Source organism: Mus caroli, unplaced genomic scaffold (genome assembly GCF_978045245.1).
Source record: "Mus caroli unplaced genomic scaffold, Mus_caroli_1 scaffold_6, whole genome shotgun sequence".
Classification (NCBI taxonomy): domain Eukaryota; kingdom Metazoa; phylum Chordata; class Mammalia; order Rodentia; family Muridae; genus Mus; species Mus caroli.
Window position 1 is genome coordinate 146,291,117 of NW_028227261.1, and position 20,606 is coordinate 146,311,722.

At 41.4% G+C, this 20,606-nt stretch overlaps 1 protein-coding gene across 1 annotated transcript in view; it reads right to left on the reverse strand.

Moving 5' to 3' along the window:
* Positions 1-20,606, reverse strand: part of Rab2a (RAB2A, member RAS oncogene family) — a 73,704-nt gene that overhangs the window by 24,322 nt on the left and 28,776 nt on the right. Inside the window, exons 3-6 of the mRNA XM_021160387.3 lie at positions 10,907-10,974; positions 5,166-5,248; positions 4,636-4,728; positions 979-1,090 (exon numbers count right to left, since the gene is read on the reverse strand). Of these exons, the coding sequence (XP_021016046.1) occupies positions 979-1,090; positions 4,636-4,728; positions 5,166-5,248; positions 10,907-10,974 (356 nt within the window). The remainder of the gene's footprint in view (positions 1-978; positions 1,091-4,635; positions 4,729-5,165; positions 5,249-10,906; positions 10,975-20,606) is intronic.

Genomic DNA, 20,606 nt, shown 5'->3' on the forward strand with positions numbered 1-20,606 from the left:
ATCAGGTATAGATAAGTCTATCTCACCAAGGAAGACTTCTTCATTGAATAAACCAGTGTCACAGAATTACTACAGTTAGTTTTGGCATACAAGGATGGAGATGTTTGTATATGCTTGTCCCAGGGAGTGGGGCACTATTAGGAGGTGTGGCCTTGCTGGAGTAGGTGTGTCGCTGTGGCCATGTCAGTCTTCTCCCGTTTGCCTTGGGAACGAGATGCAGAACTCTCAGCTCCTCCCCCATGCTCCCACCCTGATGATAATGGACTGAACCTCTGAACCTGTAAGCCAGCCCCAACTAAATGTTGTTCTTTAATATGAGTTGCCTTGGTCATGGTGTCTGTTCACAGCAGTAATACTCTATCTAAGCAAGGGTTAATTAGAAAACTTAATATTTAATAATGAAATACTATTTCTAAAGTGCTATGCAAGCTGATGCACAGGGCCCTTCTCTCAGTTACACTTAAAACAATAAGGTTTTTCCAGCCACTGTTTTCTAGGGCCCCTTTCAGTCATTTTTATAAGCTGTTCTCATTCATGAGGAAGAAATTCAGCATTACTTCAAGTAAACTTCATCATAATATATTTATGATGCTTTCTTAGCCTCATTTCTTCTTTTGATAAAATACAAAACATAGTAATTCTAATCATCTAGTGTAGTATATCCAAATAATATAATATAAAAACGTATTCAGGAAACTAATAGTTCAGGATGATTAGATCAACAAAAAAAACGAGATAATATAATTTTCACCCATTAAAGACAGCAGGATTCTCATGAAGTGATACTGCACACAGATATAGTGACACATGCAGGCCACAGGACTTCAGAAGACAATGTAAAAAGTCAGATAGCAACCGTTTTACTTTAATATTCACCAACTACTAGAAACTCAAGTTTACAAAGTAAAGACCAGAAAACAATGCCAAGGTCTACAGACCATACCTATAGGCCAATGGATGAGGCCCTCACTAACTCACCTCCTCTACATTAGACGCAGTCTTGGCAGAAGTTTCCATGAAGATAAGTCCGTGCTCTCGTGCAAAAGCTTCACCTTCTTCCTTTTTCACTTCTCTCCTAGATTCTAAGTCACTGAGCACAGAGGAGAGAGTTGTGTTAGTAACCAACATATGTGTACAGACAGAGGAGCCAGTAAGTGCAAAATGCACCACAGAACTCAACATTACACAGAGCGTGTTTTCAACAGTTTCATACATCATAATGAGCTCCATTCTTCAGGGTGTTATGAAGGTCAAAGTGTGTGAAATAAATCGCCTACTTTCAAGTGACTAGAATTCCAGCAGAAAAAGATTCACGCTGAGTCCCGGAATGTCAAGATGCTTATGCAGTGGGGAGGCAGCTTTGGTACGGTACCCCATCTTCAAACACAGTGTGTTACCAGAGCAGAAAGTTACCTGGCTAAAAATAGCAGTTGAAAAGAGGATGACCAATCCCATCCCCTCATCCACTGTCCACAGTGCCTGGGTTTCTATAAGTGAGAGAAAAATATCTGGCACCCAACTCCCCAAAGTTATAGGAAACTTTGTAAAATCCAAAGTGTTAAAGAAACATGGACTAGATTATTTATCTTGGTTTAATCCTCAGTTTCTTCTTAAAGCAAAACCAACAGGAGATGGGCAGGGACAAACAGAAGTCTAAGTGATGAGTCAGGGTGGTCTCCTTGCAGTTTTTTCCATAAAGAACAGGATTAGGGCAGGAAAGAGTTTCTTTAAGCATGCTCTAGTGTAAAACTTCAAAGCCTTTACTATTAGTATTTATGTAAATGCACCGGCATGGTTGGCTAGTTGGTCTGTTTGTCTTGCACTCACTGTAATTATTCTGAACACGCATCAGTAGTTCATTCCTCTTTATTGCTGACTTACATTCCTGGTTTTGCTTCCTGGTCATCTTAAAGTGACTAGTTCTTTTGTCAAGAGCTTCTGCCACAGTGTCCTGCATTGCCATAGACCCAAAGGGACATCACTGAGCAATTTAATGAAATCTTTTCTCACTTGAATTTCAGATAGGTATTTTTCTCATAACAGGAAACTGACCAAAGTACCAATGTAATTCCAGAAGCCTTATAAACCTTGCTGGGCATGGAGGCATGTACCTATAGCCTCAGCATGGGGGAATAGGCAGAGGCTCACTGCAAGCTCAAGAACAGCACGTGGTCTACAGAGTAAGTTCTAGGCCAACTAGACAGACTTTGTGAAAACAAACCAAAAACAACCAACAGAATCTGCCCTCCCCATTCAACAACACAACAAATATTTCAAAATCTATATTAGTAAAAGCAGTAGATCCTCCAATTTTGTTCCTCTTTGTCAAAGTTGCTATGATTAGACTACAGTTTTCACATAAAAATATATATTTTGAAATCAGATTATGACTAACCCCCTAAAAGATACATTGAAAAACTATCTTAAAAGTACTTAGTTTTCATAAGCTAGATGTGGTGGCTCATGCTTATATTCCCAGCATTTTGGGGGTGAGAGAGGAAGACAGGAGGCACCCCTGGCTACAGAGTGAGTTTAAAGCCAGCCAGCCAGAGATACATGAGACACAGTCCTTGTTAAAAAAAAATTCTTAAGTTATCTTTTCTTTCTTTCTCTTTCTCTCTCTCTCTCTCTCTCTCTCTCTCTCTCTCTCTCTCTCCTCTCTTTCCTTTTCTTTTCAGATTTATTTATTTTTATTTATATGAGCACGCTGTAGCTGTCTTCAGCCACACCAGAAGAGGGCATCAGATCCCATCACAGATGGTTGTGAGTCACCATGTGGTTGCTGGGAACTGAACTCAGGACCTCTGGAAGAGCAGTCAGGGCTCTTAACCGCTGAGCCATCTCTCCAGTCCCATGAGAAACAGTCTTAAGACTTGTCAATGTGGTATATGTTCTCTATTCAGTTTGTTTACAACATTTTCGTCTTCTTTTAGCACCGGAAGGATCTGTAGTATTGTCACATGTTCTGATTCTGATAATGTGATCACTATCCATTTTACCTATTTTCTCAAAAAACAGTTTCTATTTCTACTGTCAGGCATGGTGGTGCACACCTGTAATCTTAGCACTGAGAAGGTTGAAACAGGATTGTTAGCTTCAGGCCACAGGCACACACAGACCCACTGTTCTCAGTCTCTCAAACTAAAACCACTAGCTCCTGATGTCACTTTTCCTTTCTCTTTGCTTATACTGGTATTTGTTTTTAAAACAGGGTCTCACTGTGTATCCTGAAGTGGCCTAAGCCTGTGATCCTACCTGCTTCAGCATTCTGCAGGCTGGGCCTCCATAGTTACCCATCTTTTTAGTTTGATAAAAAGATGTGATTCCCCCTGATATATTTATTCAGTGTTATAATTTCTCACTACTGCTACCACATTTCACAATTTTTCAAATATTGTAGAGATAGAAGTTTATTTCTGAAAATTGATCATAACATAATAGTTGCTACTAGTAGCAATGCAGGTGTGAACTACAATTATCAGCCCATGATCATCCTTTAGTGTTCATCTGTCTGTAAATTCCTTTGGCATTCCTTATATTAATGTGTGTGGTTTTCTGCATTCTCTTTTAGACTGGCATATATCTAAACTGGTTTCTTCACTAATTAATGAAATAAAAATTTGAATGCTTGTTATTAATTATCCTTTTACTTTTCTAAATATATTTTCTGCCCACAGTATATATTTTATAACCCTGAAGAACAAATGAAGTCTACTTTTACCACTTAAAAATACTACTTGGCGGCCACTCCAGCCAGGAAAGCAGGTAGGCTGAACCCAGACCTTCTTCCTCTTTCCTTCCTCCCTGCAAATCCAGTCGTCCAGTCTCATCCTTAGTTCTGCAGCAGACCACCTCTATCATCACCCAGACCTTCCCTTGCTCTTCATTTATCCCAGCTCCCTGGGCACTCACAGGCCAGGCCAGCTAGGGAAGCAGGTAAGCTACTGCAGGTTTTGCTCTCTCCCTCAGCTCCTCTTCATCTAATCTGAGTCATATCCAGACCTCTGCAGCAGACCACCTGCTTCAGCCTCTCCTCAATCTCTGCCCCCTTTCCCAGAGGATCACACAGAACGTCTCCTTCAAACTTCTCTCTCTTCCCTCGTTGCTTTATGCCAGCCTCCAACTCCAGAAGGTACTCCCTAGGAACCCAAAGTTCATTCCAGCATGAGAAGCAGATAGGCTAACTGCAGATCTTCACCTCCCCCTCGATTCCTTAAAATCCAATCCCCCTGCTCCTTAGCAGTCCACCTGATGTGGCCATCCCCTCACTCTCTGCTCCCATTCCCAAGGAACTAAACAAATCCTGGCAGAACACCGTTTTCCTCCCTCCTGTGGACTCGTCAGCGCTCCACTAGCCCATCCCCATTCCTAAGTGTCAGTTCCCAATACCTAGAAACACATTCTACCTGGAGCCTACAATGGTCACACCTAGAAAGATCCTGGAATTGTCTACCAGGCAACACACAGCCACCGCTCTCCTAAGAACCAGAGGGCAACAAAAACCAAGGAACAAAACACCAATAACGGTAAGAGCTAAAGAAAGACTCAGGATTTAAATAAAACTTTAAGCCTAAGCCAGTAACCACATTGCTCACTTCTATTAATGCAGGTTAAGCTCTAAGTTACTTCTTTTACCTTTTATTTCCAATAAGCATGATGACCATGTTGGAATTGGAATGCTGACGGGCATCTTCTAACCAGGTTGTCAAGTGGTTGAACGTGTCTCTCCTAAGCACAAATGGTGGTGTGTGATTACAGTTTTCAGTAATTCTCTTCATAGTACCCAGTAAGCAGCCTACTTTCCCCCCAAATTAAACATGTTAGCCATAGCCACTCCTACTATGAGAACCATATTTAAAGCATGGTATTTGGGTTTAGTCCTCACTGATTACATTTCAGTTAGAATAAACACAACTGTTAGCACAGTTAGAAAATTTCAATGACTATATAATAGCACCAAATTGGTCAATCCAGGGTGCTTATTTAAATAAAAAAGAACTGAGCTGCAGATTTTGAAAATACATTTAAATTTGATTCAAGACCTAGTTTTAAAGGTGAGTAGTTAAAGCATAAAGGCTTTTTTAATAGTGTTATTGTTAGTATCCACATGTATTTAGAACTAGTCTCCTTGTACTGAGCTGAAAAGCTCACATATACTCACTCACCTTGTAATATCATACACTAGTAAAGCCCCCGCTGCACCTCTGTAATATGACCGTGTGATAGAACGAAAGGACTCCTGCCCTGCCTGTGAAGAAACAAAAGGTCGAAAAGTTTCTTTTAAAGTGATATCCTTTGTACATTTCCATACTACATGTTAATATATTACATACTGAACATAAAGGAAAGGCAGTCAAAAACAATGGAGAAAACAGTCACTAGTCTTAGGAAAAAAATCATATAACAGCACTACTGCTCCAGTCACCAGGATGCACAGGCAGCAGCCCCCCTTCCCAACCACTCCCAAACAAGACCCCTAACCCTTTCTGGCAATCCCTGAACGGCTTCACAATACACGAATCGTTATCAGAGCAGAGAGTGGACTCCTAGCAACTAAGCCCTGAAGACAAATTTGAAAGGAAGCAAATAACCCAGAGCCTCACATTCGAATTCAATAACCCACTCCCGGGCAGCTGTTGACACTAGAATAAATAAAGCCCATTGTAAATAAATGATGAATGGCATCTTTACGCCCACCATCTGCTGGTGGAAAGGTTGTCAGAAGGCCAAGGATGCAGATTTTATCAGTTATACCATAAACTGCAGTGGGCTTTCAACAGCCACAAGATGGAATTCTTTGAGCAATCATTTTATTATGAAAACCAGAAAAAGGCTCTGAATTGAATTTATATAATTTTTCTTTACACAATCAATTTCCTCTGCATCTGATATATAAAACTTGTCAAAAGGCAACCGGATGTAAATGTCATCTTTATATCCTGTGAAACAGGCACCAGAGATAAAGTCCAGTTCAAACCATTTTCTATCTCATAGTATTAACATTCTGTTAAGCAAGGCTGAGGAAGGCTATAGCTATAGAAATAATTTTTGTATTTAAAATATAAGAATGTGAAAGATATTTAGATTTTTATGCTCTGAGTCTTGAATTTCTGATGCAAATATAAAATCTTTCTATCATGCTCTGATTTGTTTTAATATCTTCTTTTGTTGACCCTTCAAGAATATTCCCTGCCTTGAATGTCACTCACTCTCAGATCTGGGACTGGTACTCATATGGCACTCAGAGAAAGCATGCTGAAAGAAACTGTATAATCAGGTATCTTAAGATACCTGATTATGCATAAGATGGTCAGTATACCTCTGCACACAAGTGGACCCATTCAACAACAGTAACTCCCAGACCTAAGTGAACAAGCCCTCTCCCACGAACCAGTTCTAATACTTAAATGAAAGCACAAAAGCCATTGCATGGAAAAACAAGCAAAAATCAACCAGTTCCTTTCACATAGTTTGAAGTTAAACAAACAAAAAAACCCTAGAAAGTATGACAGCCACAACTCACGCCCGCCATGCTAATACTTAGAAGGCTGAGGTAGGAGGATGGCTGTTGAGCTTAGGCTATCCTAGGACATAAAGTGAGTTTTAGATTAGCCTGGATTACAACAGACTGTGTCTCAAAACACAACAACAAGAAGCAACACACACACACACACACACACACACACACACACACAGGCTCATACAGCGTTTTTTTTTTTTTTTTTTTTTTTCCTCCTGGTATCACAAATATCCTAAATATCTCTAACGTTTCTCTCCTAAAAGCCTATTCTTTTCCCTCCACCTATCTATCCACTTTCTATTCCTTAGAGGATCAGTTCAAATCCCCCAGGGTTTCAGAAAGTGGAGGCCTTTGGCTACTACACTCCACATTCATCCTTCTCTCCTCACACATCTAAAAGCACTTCCATGTGGTTTTGTCTTAACACTATTGATTAAATGAAATGAATACAATGCTCAAATGCACTTCCTCTTTAGTCCCAGCAGGGCTAACCTAAGTGTGTTTATAGAAGACACTTTAATATGTTATCTTGATTGTTCCCAAAGAGCTTTCCATTCAAAACTAGTTTGTGACAGGCAGTATTACAATAATACTTATTTCTGATGGTTAGCCATTCACCTAACAATAAAATTCTAGCTATGTAGACAAGAACAAAATTAACAAAGAAAGTAAAATGAAAACAAGGTAGATATGAAAATTTTGTAAGAAAAAGTTATTTTAAAATTTTGGGAGGAGTAGAAATGTGTAAATAACATCCTAATACATGGTGACTAACACATGGGGTATGGGAAGAAAACAATTCCTTTTGATTGAGTCTCTCCTAGCCCGCCCAGCTGGTCTTGCACTCCTCATCTTCCAGTCTCAGCTCTCTGCATGCTATCATTATTTTCCTTTCTTCTTTAAGGTTTGAAGGCATGCTTAGGAAACACAGCAAGTAGTCTGGATCACAATAAATGCTGCCTAATCATGTGTGTTCCGTAAGGCCATCAGGTAAGAAAGCAAACTACTTTTTTTTTTTTGTTTGTTTTTTTGTTTTTTTTTTTTTTTGGTTTTTCGAGACAGGGTTTCTCTGTATAGCCCGGGCTGTCCTGGAACTCACTTTGTAGACCAGGCTGGCCTCGAACTCAGAAATCCGCCTGCCTCTGCCTCCCGAGTGCTGGGATTAAAGGCGTGCGCCACCACGCCCGGCTGAAAGCAAACTACTTTATGTCAAGCTTTTAATGCAGCACAAAATAATTCCTTTTGGTTGGTGTAGTGGTTTGAATATGCTTGGCCAATGGGAAGTGGCACCATTAGGAGGTGTAACCTTGTTGGAGGAAGTCTGTCATTGTGTAGGTGGGCCTTGAGCGCTCAAGCCCTGCGCAGTGCAGAAAAGAGCCTCTCTGGGCTACAGGTGGAGGACAGTCCCTTTTGGCTGCCTGCAGATCAAGATGTAGAACTCTTGGCTCCTCCAGCACTATCTCTGCCTGCATGCTTACCATGCTTCACACCATGATGATAATGGACCAAACCTCTAAAACTGAAAGCCAGCCCCAATTAAATATTTGCCTTTATACAAGTTGCCTTGGTCATGTCTCTTCACAGCAATGAAATCATTAACTAAGAATATGTTTAAATCAAGACCTTGATCTATGAGATACATACCTTAAAGCCCTTCCATGTAGGGTTTTTTTCCCTTTTCCAATAGTTTCTCTGAGACAAAGTCAATGTAGTCTACACTGGCCTCTAATTCATATAGAGTTGAGGATGATCTTCTATTCCTGATCTTCCTCTTTCTACCCTCCCAAGTGCAAGGACTAGAGGCATGTGCCACCGTGTCCAGGCTTTCCATGTAGTTTTGATTTGAAGTCATGTTGCCTCAGAAAATCCAAGTCACAAAAGTGTTGGGGTAGCAACACAACTCAGTTGGTCTAGTGCCTGCCTGTCTCACAAGTGTGAGGACCTGGGCTCAGATACCCAGTCTTCATATGAAAAGCTTAGTATGGTGGTTTGTGTATAATCCCAAGACTTTGGAGGTAAAGTGAGGAATCCATGAAACTCACTGGCCAGTCTAGTACAACTGATGAGCTCCAAACTCTGACACAAACAAAAGAAAACCAAGATGGACCCTGATCAAAATACCTGACATTGACCTCTTGCATCCACATGCACACCAACACGTACCTGTATCACATGCAGTGACACAGTAGAAACCCTCATGAAACAGATACATGCTGGGTGTGGCGGTGCACACCTTAACCATAACACTATGTCAATCTTCTTTCTACAAAAATAGAGCTGATTATTTTTGCTTTGGGAAAGTAGAATTAACTTTCATAAATACTATATTGTTTATCTTCATTTAAAAAATCTTACCAATATTATTTTAAAATGAACTAGAGACTGAGGATATAGCTTAGTGCTTATCACTTGCCTAATATACATAAAGTCTTGTGTTAGATCCCCCAATACCAGAAATGAAAGCAAAAAAACCCAAGTATCTAATAAGTTTCTCAATTTTAATTTTTTTTCAGATTTCCCCTAGCTTTATTTGTAGAGGTTATCCAATAACTTTTTTAATTACATGGCGCTCTTATGAGTGCATCCCCGAGCTATTCTGTAGTACTTTCCTCTGTTGTGTAGATCCGAGCAATCTCAGGCAGAAAAGGACTATCTGGATTGGGATCACACAAGAGAGAACAGGACAAAAGTCCTTTTGAAATAGTGCTGGAGACCACTGTGACCGTAGAATATTATTCAAATATTGCCATTACTGTTAATATTTGGATGATAAATTCTTGTTGTAAATGCAGTCTTACGTGGTTTGATGGGGTAATCTGTTGAGAAATGAATTGTCTACATCCATCCTGGTAGGGTCACTCATTTGGCCCCATTACTGTAGCCTACCAATGAAACCTATTATCTCCAACAGGACCTGCTGAACACTGCTGGAGGATCTCCAGCCAGGTCACTCAATTCCTTGTGAATTCTCTTCAGAGCCAAGGTGGGAAACTACAGCAACGGCCCCTGGGACGGGGACAGGGGAGGGGCGAGGGGGCTTGAGACTCCTGAGCAGTCGCAGGGAGTGGACTGGGAGTTCCTGGGCGCGGATCCAATGAGCTGAGCTTCTGGGCCAGCGGCAGCAGTCACTGCATCACCCCAGTGGCGGCCCCTTATGCGCTGATGCCAAAGCCCTCTCCTTGGCCGGCCGCAGTGGATCCCTCCGCCTGGGAGGAAGAGCCCCAAGCTCTGGCCTTGCCAAACTCCTTACAGAGCCGGGGGAGGCGGAGGGGTGTGGGGTAGGGGTGGGGGAAGCGGTTGGTGCCAGCAGGATGGGTCCGCCAGAGCGCAGGGTGGGCCCAGGGTGAGGAACAGATCTGGAGGTTCAGGCTTGGTGGGCCTGGGAAGGAGGGAGGGCCGGGCCGCCCCTGTGAGTACCCTATGCGCTGGTGCAGGCGACGCCCCCAATTTTAATTTTTAATATAGTACTCTTTGTACTAATAACCCATAAAAGCTAAAGCTCTTAAATAGGCCCGTTTTAAGCCTATAGGGGGTTTGAAAACTGCTGCTTTATGGTATTCACTGTAACTTCACTTCTATGCATGTAAAAAAATTCACTAAATTTTTAAAATAGGAAAAATAGGTTACTGAGTATATTGTAAGAGGGTTCATAAAGGTGGGCAGTAATTAGAATAATGTTTACAAATGCAAATAATTTTCTTATTCTGGGTTCCTATTAGAAAACAACATTTAAAACCATATAGATTACACGTAGCATTAGTTCACTAAATGGGAAGTGATAGAAATAGGCTTATTAAGAGGCTTCCAGTGATCAGGACTGAATCAAACTTAAAATAATAAGCTCTCAGGATCAGTAACTACATAATAGTGATATTTTTATTTTTCACCACATTTACTCCTTAAAAATATAGACTCTGTGATTATTTTTCTTAAAAATACACTTTTTAGGGGCTGGAGACACAGTTCCATGGTTGAGAGCATTCGCTGTTCTTACAGATGACCTTGGGTTTGGTTCCCAGCGCCCACACGACAGTTCACAAATTCTAGGGCTTCCAATGCCCTATTCTGCCTCCACGGGCCCCTGTACACATGTGGTATACATATAGTCTCATGCAAACACACACAGATACATAAAAATGAACATTTAAAAACTAGACATATATACAGTTCCTGGAGTGTTTCTATTCAGATCACAAGGCCTAAGGATTCACACATTTGTCTACCAATACTCAGTTCCTGTAGGCACATTTACCTGTTAAAATCACTAAATATTAAGAAAAATCTTTTCTAGTTCATTTCATTTCAGGGCTGTAGAAATTTGGTGTCTAACATATTTAACCTTGACCAAGCATGCAAAGGCACTCTTATAATAAATGCTGCACTTACTGTATCCCAGATCTGGAGTTTTATCTGTTTCCCATCAATCGTTATCATCCGAGCACCAAACTCTACACCTGAATAGAAGAGAAAACCATTTGTTAAAGGAACTAAGTTGAAATATTTCACACTGGACTATTAAAACACAGAATGCTTGTTTTGGAGATAGGTGATAAACACAGCTGCTGGAAGCCATCACTTAAACCAAATCATTCTCTTATCTAGACTCTAGATAATCCAGATGCTAGGGCATGTTTTCCTACTGTGTACATCCAACTCTGTAGCTCCAGCACTTTCGAAGCTAAAGCAGGAGGGATTCCTGTGAGTTTTAGGTCATCTAGACCACACAGCAAAACCACATGTTAAAAACAAAACAAAACAAAACAAAAAACTACAGGCCTGGGCATGGTGGCGCATACCTTTAATCATCTATGGGAGGCAGATGCAAGTGGATTTTTCTGAGTTCAAAGCTAGCTTGGCCTACAAAGTGAATTCTAGGATAGCTAAGGCTATGCAGAAAGACCCTGTCTCAAAAATAGAAAAAAAAAAAAATCACAGTTACAGTTAGGCAGGGTAATGCTTGGAAAGCCAATATTGAGAGGTTGGAGAATCAGGCATTCAAGGCCATCCTCAGGTACAGAGTGGGACTGAAACCAGCCTGTGTTAGATGACAGCCTCTTCCAAAAAGCAAAGCAAACAAGAACATATATTCATTTTAGCACCTTAGAATCCTTTTAGCTGTGATCAGGAGGTAAGATAGAAGGAAAATTTGTATCCTAAGATATACTGCTTGCCATGTTTTTCACCTGATGTTTGAATACTTATTCTATTCTTGGGATACATACAGTCAAGATCTAGAAACTAATGGGTTATGCTCATGATTTTTAGGCTCAGAAATATTAGCACTCTAGAGAATAGGGAACACGGAAGTCATGAGGTACTAGAATGAAAAATATAATAAAAAATTATGCTACAGAAAACATTATAGTGTTTTCACATCTGTTCATCTACACACACATGTATACTCATAGCATATATACTTTAAAAAATATCTCCTCTGGCTAGAGACACATATAAAACCATCACCCAATGGCATAAAAGCCCTTCAAAGAAGTCAATAGATAAGCCAACATGTTTTTTATTTCTCTATGTGTGCATATGTGTTTGTGTTATGGACCTCACACCAGAGACAACTCCCAGAAGATACCCCTCTCCTTTCATGGATCAAACTCGGACTGCTAGGCTTGGCAGCAAGAACCCTCAATCACAGATATGTCTTATAGGCCTAATTTTATAGGCCTACAAATATACTCATATTCATAATAATTATTTAAAAATTGACAAGAATAATAACCACTTTTTTGTTACTTTGACAAAATTGGAAAACAGCAAGCTGAATAAATGCTAGGGTGAAAAGCAAAGGGTTCCTTCACTTGGAAAGTGGAGACAAGAAGATCAAGAGTTCAAGGCCATCCTCAGCTACACATTGAATCTAAGACCACATTGGGCTACATGAGACCTTGTCTCAGGAAAACCAACACCACTTACAAAGAAGGAAGGAAGGAAAATGGGAGGGACAGAGAGAGGAGGAGGGAGGAGAAGGAGACAGAGACATTAAGGGGTAGAAAATGTGGATAATTTTTTTTTGTGAGGAATTTTGTTAAAATGAAAGCAAATTATTCAAAGAAAAACGTCATAAAAAAACAACCACTTAAAACGGAAAAGTTAATCATGCCTGGAGAGAACAAGCCACTCAGATGGGCAGGCTGTCAGGCAGGGATCTGTGAGTATGCTATCTGTCAGGCAGGGATCTGTGAGCATGCTATCTGTCAGGCAGGGATCTGTGAGCATGCTGTCTGTCAGGCAGGGATCTGTGAGTATGCTATCTGTCAGGCAGGGATCTGTGAGCATGCTGTCTGTCAGGCAGGGATCTGTGAGCATGCTGTCTGTCAGGCAGGGATCTGTGAGTATGCTGTCTGTCAGGCAGGGATCTGTGAGCATGCTGTCTGTCAGGCAGGGATCTGTGAGCATGCTGTCTGTCAGGCAGGGGTCTGTGAGCATGCTGTCTGTCAGGCAGGGGTCTGTGAGCATGCTGTCTGTCAGGCAGGGATCTGTGAGCATGCTGTCTGTCAGGCAGGGGTCTGTGAGCATGCTGTCTGTCAGGCAGGGATCTGTGAGCATGCTGTCTGTCAGGCAGGGATCTGTGAGCATGCTGTCTGTCAGGCAGGGGTCTGTGAGCATGCTGTCTGTCAGGCAGGGATCTGTGAGCATGCTGTCTGTCAGGCAGGGATCTGTGAGCATGCTGTCTGTCAGGCAGGGATCTGTGAGCATGCTGTCTGTCAGGCAGGGGTCTGTGAGCATGCTGTCTGTCAGGCAGGGGTCTGTGAGCATGCTGTCTGTCAGGCAGGGATCTGTGAGCATGCTGTCTGTCAGGCAGGGGTCTGTGAGCATGCTGTCTGTCAGGCAGGGATCTGTGAGCATGCTGTCAGGAGGAAGCAGTTCCTTAGCACAGGCGTCTGAAGGTGGAGCTGCTGGAACTATGAAAATGTTTCTTGACTTGCCCTTTTTTTTTTTCCTGAATGAAATAAAAACCAAGGTAATATAATAAGAGTGAAAATAGAGAAAGTATTGCATGGTTAAATATAAGAAAATAGGGCACAGTTTTACAGACAAGTGGAAATAAGGTAAAACTATCAGCCAATACAGAAAGTTCCCTTGAGTTGCTGTCTACGAAATTAAAAATGACATTTGTTAGCATGTTTTCTCCAGCCATGTACAATGGTATACATGTAGAAATGGAGCATATAGACAGATTTAATCTACAGTTTGCTCACAAAAGAACATAGAAACAGAGGGGATAGGGGAGGGAGGAGGAGGGAACAGAAGTGCATGCAGGAATGGTAATGATTATACAGGAAGTGACCAGATGAGTGACAAGATGGTGCGATCAATGGATTACAGGTGGCACTGGAATCTAGAGAGACTGACTTAGAAGATGAGAGAGATGTATGAAACTGAAATTATTGGGTGGTTCTAAGTAAGAGGAAGGTGGTCTGGAACACCTAGTAGCTGATGTAGAGTATCCAGGTCAATTGCAGTGGAGGAAAAGAAGGACCAAGAGTGGCAGACCTGACGAAGTCTACAATCAGTATTTAACTCAATGTTTAAGTTTCTATATTACATCCGTGATGATGGTCCAGGCTGGCCTCTAGATTTTTTTGATGCAATCATACCCATGAAGCTATTTATAAACAGCTGTTTTTGTTTATATTAATTTCCAGAGACAAAGGATAAACAACATATGAGAATATTTCTTAACTGTGATGGTCATTTTGGTTGTCAATTTAATAATATCTGAAATCAACTAAAACCCCAAAATGGCTGGGAACACCTGTGAGGAAGGAAGGAAGCCTTGGTCTTTCCAACTTGTTCTTGTCCTCACTAACAAGTCCATTTCTTCACTGGCAGTAGAGCCTACTTCTTTGAGATTCCAGCTAAGACATCAAGCCTTGTGGACTGAACAACTACTGGATTCTTGGACCTCCCATCCATACCTACCCATTTGTTGGATTAGCTGGATCACAGCATGTAAGTCATAGAGACTCATCCTATAAGTTGTTACTCTAGAGAACTCTAACTAATATAATAACTAACCTAATCTTTTATTTCTTTTCATCTATCATTTAATATTTAATGAAAGATTTATTTGTGTGGGAATGTGTCTGTGAGTGTATTTAGAATATGTGCAGGTGTGCATGCCTGTGTGGGCATGGAAGTCCAAAGAGGGTGTCTATGGGTACCGGGATAGAACTCTGGTCCTCATAATTGCACACCAAGCACTCTCAACTATGGACACACCTCTCAAGCCCTCTGCTATTTAACACTTTCTTGGTCACTGTCTCAGTTACTGTTTTATTGCTATGAAAAGGCAGAATTGACCAAGGCATCTTTTGTAGAGAAAGCCTTTAACTGGGGGCTTGCTTAATTTAGAAGGTTAGACCATTATCACCATGACGGCAAGCAGACAGGCATGGCACTGGACAGTAACTGAGGATGTTACATCCTGATCCACAGGCAACCAGCAGGGAGAGAAAGACTGGGCCTGTCATGGGATTTTGAAACCTCAAAGTTCATTCCCAGACCCACTCTAACAAGGCCACACCCTCTAGTCCTTATAATCCTTCTCAAACAGTTGTACTTTCTGATGACTAAGGATTCAAATATATGAGTCTATGGGGGACATTCTCAATCAAACCACTATAGTCATGGCCCAAACTTAAATATGTCACTGTCTATGGGGCAAACCCACCTATGCAACAGCATGAAGACACTTAGCAAATATTCCTTCCAACCCACTGAATGCAGCTTCCCTGAGCAAAGCACATGGAAGCTGAAATGCACACATCCATCTTCCATAAGGTTTATGTTAGCTTTTTAGGAAAAACAATCCTGATCATAAAGTTTTAAACCACGACTTATTCATTCACCACCTAAGTTGGTGCTGAATGTAAGTAAATGAGTTGGCACCAAAACTCATTTACTTTGGCTGTTTTCCAGCATCTCTGTGTCTTTTCTGAATAAAAATACTTACAAATAATAGATATACAATTTCACTTACTATAACTGGGAGCTACAGTCTGGGATATGAACAGTTTAGAAATTGGCAGGCCAATTCCGTACTGAGGAGCTCTGAGGAATAAAAACTCCTGGGTGTTCAGTAGAGAGCAAATAGCTAAGTCTCAACAGGGCACACTGTCTTCATGGGTTAGAGAACAGCAAGAGAAAGAGTTGAGAAAGCAAACTGATAGAAACCATAAGCTCAGGAGCCAGGGTTTATAAAGAGACTAGAACTGACTGTAATAGAACTAAGGAAAAAAAAAAAAAGATAGCTAGTGTGGTGGTTTGAATGAGAATGGTCCCTGTACTGGCTAGTTTTGTGTCAACTTGACACAGCTGGAGTTATCACAGAGAAAGGAACTTCAGTTGAGGAGATGCCTCCATGAGGTCCAACTGTAAGGCATTTTCTCAATTAGTGATCAAGGGGGAAAGGCCCCTTGTGGGTGGGACCATCTCTGAGCTGGTAGTCTTGGTTCTATAAGAGAGCAGGCCAGGGGAAGCAAGCCAGTAAAGAACATCCCTCCATGGCCTCTGCATCAGCTCTTGCTCCCTGACCTGCTTGAGTTCCAGTCCTGACTTCCTTTAGTGATGAACAGCAATGTGGAAGTGTAAGCTGAATAAACCCTTTCCTCCCCAACTTGCTTCTTGGTCATGATGTCTGTGCAGGCATAGAAACCCTGGCTAAGACAGTCCCCTAAGGCTCATAATTTGAATGCTTGGTTCTAAGTTGGGAGAACGACTGTGAGGATTAGGAGGTGTGGCTTTGTTGAAGGAGTTGTCCCTGGGGATGGACTTTGAGGTTTTAAAAGCTATTCCAGGTCTAGTCTCTCTCTCCCCATAACTTGTAGATTAAGATGTAAATGTTTAGCTACTGATCCAATGCCATGCCTTCCTGTCTGCCACTTTGCTTCCCACTCACCCTCGGATACTCTAAGCAAGCCCCCAATTAAATGCTTTTTCTTTTGTTGTTTTGTGTTATGGGTCGCACTATGTAGTTGTGGCTGTCTTGGAACTCATTATCTAGACCAGGCTGGACTTGAACTCACAGAGATCCACCTCTCTCTCTACCTCCCAATTGCTGGGATTAAAGGTGTTTGCCACTAAATCCAACTAAATATTTTATAAGTTGCTTTGGTCATGGTGTTTGTTCAAGCAATAGGAAAGTAATTAAGATAACCACTTAACACTTAAGGGTTAGGGAACTGTAATGGCAATTATGTGACTTAGCATCTAAATTCCACCACCAGGACAGTTGGTATGATGAGCAGGCTGACCCCTTGGCCTATAATCTGAGCTCACCCACATCTGTAGTTCCCAGTTAAGATGTGGGTTTGTATCAAATTGAGGTAGTAAACTTTCTTTCCCAAAGCACTCGGATTTACATTTACAAAAACCTTGAATCTTCTGAATGATACAACTCTGGAGCTGATCATAGTCACTATTTCTTCTCACAGATAGGAAAAACCCAACCCAACCCAACCCAACCCAACCCAACCCAAACTAAACCAAACCAAACCAAACCACAACAACCACCCCACAAAACAAACAAACAAACAAACAAAACCCCCCAAAAAACCAAAAGAAAAAAACAAAACCAAAAAACCAAAACCACAATGCAAACCTCCACTGGGAAGAGGCAGAGAAAAATAAAGCAGGCATACATACATACATAAGGGGAATGGGTGGCAGAAGCAGAAGCTCCACCTCCTTAAAGCTTATTCTGGCCAGACCCACGTGCTCCCTTCCTCAGTTTTTATGGGACACAAAGAAGTACTTAAAACCATGAAGTCTTGATCTGCTTAATCTGTTAGGTGGATTTTGTTACTTAAGAGGCAATATGAAAAAATCTCCAGTGCCAACATCTCTATTTCCCTCAAGTTGTTGGTAAGAGAGGTGCCAGAGCCTTACAACAGTACAAGCTATTGCCACTGTTCTAGGCACTAGATACTTTGGTCATAGGGCATGAATCAATCCTGCTGGAATTGACCTGGAGGCTTCCTTCCCACTGGTTAGCTTTCATGGTGCCAAAAGGTGCACAGAAGCTGTAGGGCAGACAAGAAATCTTACCCAGTTACAATACTATAACTATAAAAACTGACTGGTGCAATAGCGCCATGAATATCATGTAGATAATCAATTACTTTTTGATTGAATTTAAGGCTCATTCCACAGGAGAAAACTCGTGGCAGGTTCTGTAAATCTGGCCAAGAACACATGACAAAGGAGGTCAGAGGCTGTAAAGAAGATACTATTATTTAACTATGTGCATCTTTTGTTTTTGGTTGTATTTATTTTATTTATATGGGTGCACTGCAGCTGTCTTCAGACGTACTGGAAGAGGGCACCAAATCCTACTACAGATGGTTGTGAGCCACCATGTGGTTGCTGGGAGTTGAACTCAGGACCTCTGGAAGAGCAGTAGGTGCTCTTACCCGCTGAGCCACCTCTCCAGCCACCTATCTAACTAAATGGACGTAATATCCCATTGCCTTATAAATCCCTCCATTTATATCTATAGAACAGTGTGGCTTTCAGCCAGTCCTTAACAGGGAAGCTTCTTTTTGCAGTGCACAGGGTTAATACAGACGCTCACGACTGCTCAAAGTGCAGAGAATCAATGACTATGGAGTTCCTGACCTGTAAGTGAGACCCCTCCCTGTATCACACCTACCTCCAAGCCTTAGGGAACAGTGTGGAAGGGGTCCAGAAAAGACTGCATTCGAGCAGAGTGTTGGAAAGAACCTTCTGGACATGAGACAGCTGAGAGGCATCAACTTACTGCAGCTGTGCTCACTTGGACATCTTACCAAATTTCATCATGGAAGAAGGAAGGATCAGGAGGCCCTGCTCCTCCCTGAAGGACAGTTAATGCTGGCTGGAAGCAGGGGTGTCACTTTCTTCAGTTTTATCACTAGTAAGTTGCCAATGTTCCAGTAAATAACTTTCCATCCATGCTTATGCAGGCAACCTTATTTTACCATTAAGAAACAAAAAGATATGAAAGTAAGAGAGGGGCTTGCTGAGAAGGGTTTCAATGGTAAAAGAGGAATTAACAGGGTTATGGGCAACAGGAGCTAAAATTAATCATATATACATAGATACACATACATACACACACACATACATACATGTAAACATACATACATACATACATATAAAACTGCCAAAGAATAAAAAACAAATTCTAAGAAAATGAAAAAAAAATATTTGAGAGTCAGATGTGAAAAAGGAAGGTATACCAACCAGGGTCTTAGTCAGAAAGGCAGAAACCACACTTAAATACTTACTGCCTAGTAGACAGAATTTGTTGTAACACAGAAAGAGGCAAGAGACTCAAAGAAGAGATGGGGACTCAGCTCAGAGATGAGTCACAACAGGAAATTGCTGCTGTTTCTTGACCAAGGTCATAGGGAGAGACTCAGGAGCCACAAGACAAGGGGCAGGGGCTGAAGTAATGGAGAACACAAGTCAATCCAGGCTAAGAGTGAAGTGGAAAAGATCTCTGATGTCTCTTTTCTTTTAGCCTCCGGTTTTCCAGTGTCTGCCATCAGCCAACAACCTACAGTGAAGCCAGTTGGCAGCTTGTGAATTTCAAACAACTTTCTTTAGTCTCTCTTCACAAGTATAGTATATGCCATTTTCTGATGGGTTCAGGTCCATTTACTCTACTGGGTACACTGCAGCAACTTAGATATTTATGCATATGAGTCAGTGAAAAGGAAAAAGGAAGAACAACTTTTAGAATACTATTTATTGAAAACAACTGTTTGGCTAGTCATTTTAGGACATGCTCTCTCCTACAACTAGCTACCATGATTTCAAACCCATTGAGGAAAGTAACAGTTAAAAAAAAAGAAGCCATGGAACTAAAACAGAATTACCAATTCCACCCATCCTCATTGTATAGACTAGAAATTATCCACACAAGCGGATTATGGATATTCCTGTTGTGATGGTTTGGATGAGAACACCCTTCATAGGCTCACATCTGGATACTTGGTCTCTAGTTGGTGTAACTGTTTAGGAAGGATTAGGAAGTATGGCTTTGACATTTCAAAAGGCTTGTGCCACTCCTACTGTACTCTGCCTACTGCTTGTGGTCCAAGAAATGAGTTTCCTGCTGTTCTTGCCATCATGCCTTCACTCCACCATCAGTGAATAACCCTTTGGAATCATAAGCCCAACCAAATGCTTTCTTTTACAAGTTTCCTTGGTCATGATATTTTATCACAGCAATAGAAAAAGCAACTAATACATCTTTTTAAAAAGTATCTTTTAATCTGAAAATTTCATATATGTAAACTGCTAGCATTTCCTCCAGGCTCTATTCAATACTTAGCTAGCAACAGCCAGGTACATGCCTAGCTCGCTATAAAAGGACTATTTGCCCCCATCCCCAGTCTTTCCTCTCTCTTCATCTATTGTCTTTCTTCCCTTGTACCCCCAGCTGGCCTCTTCTCCTCTTTCTCTCTTCCTCTCTCTTTCTGCCCTTCTCTGTTCCCTTCCTTTCTCTGCCCCCTTCTCCCTTCTCCAGACTCCCTTCTCAGGTCCCAAATAAACTTCCTTTTATACTAGGCCTGTCTTGTGGCTGATATCTCAGAGGGATGCCTCAGCATGGGCTAGCTAAGGTACCCTCTCCTGCAACCTCATCCCATGTTTTATAAAACACAACATAAACAATGTATCTTGATCATGTGCACCCCCAATTCTCTGTTCCCAATGCTGAATTCATCCCCTTTCCAGATGCATGGCCTTTCCACTCTTTAACCTCTGAGCCCAGTTAGTTTAGTGCTGCTTATTGGAATGCTAGCATCTTGTTTGCTTGATCTTGTTTAAGTCACCAGAGTCGCAGTGAGTTCATGAGTAAAATAGCTATACTGTGTCCAGGAGATACTGCTTCCCAAAATCTCCTCCATCTTCTAATTCTCACCTTTTTCTACTACCTCTTTTACCTAAGCCAGGGGCTGGGGGTGGATGTTTGATATAGATGTCCTTCTAAGGACTGCGCACTGGTAGTCACTTACTTATTCTCAGCACTTGACCAGCCATGAGACTGCAGTAACTGGTAAGGGAAAGACTATTCTATCTGTAC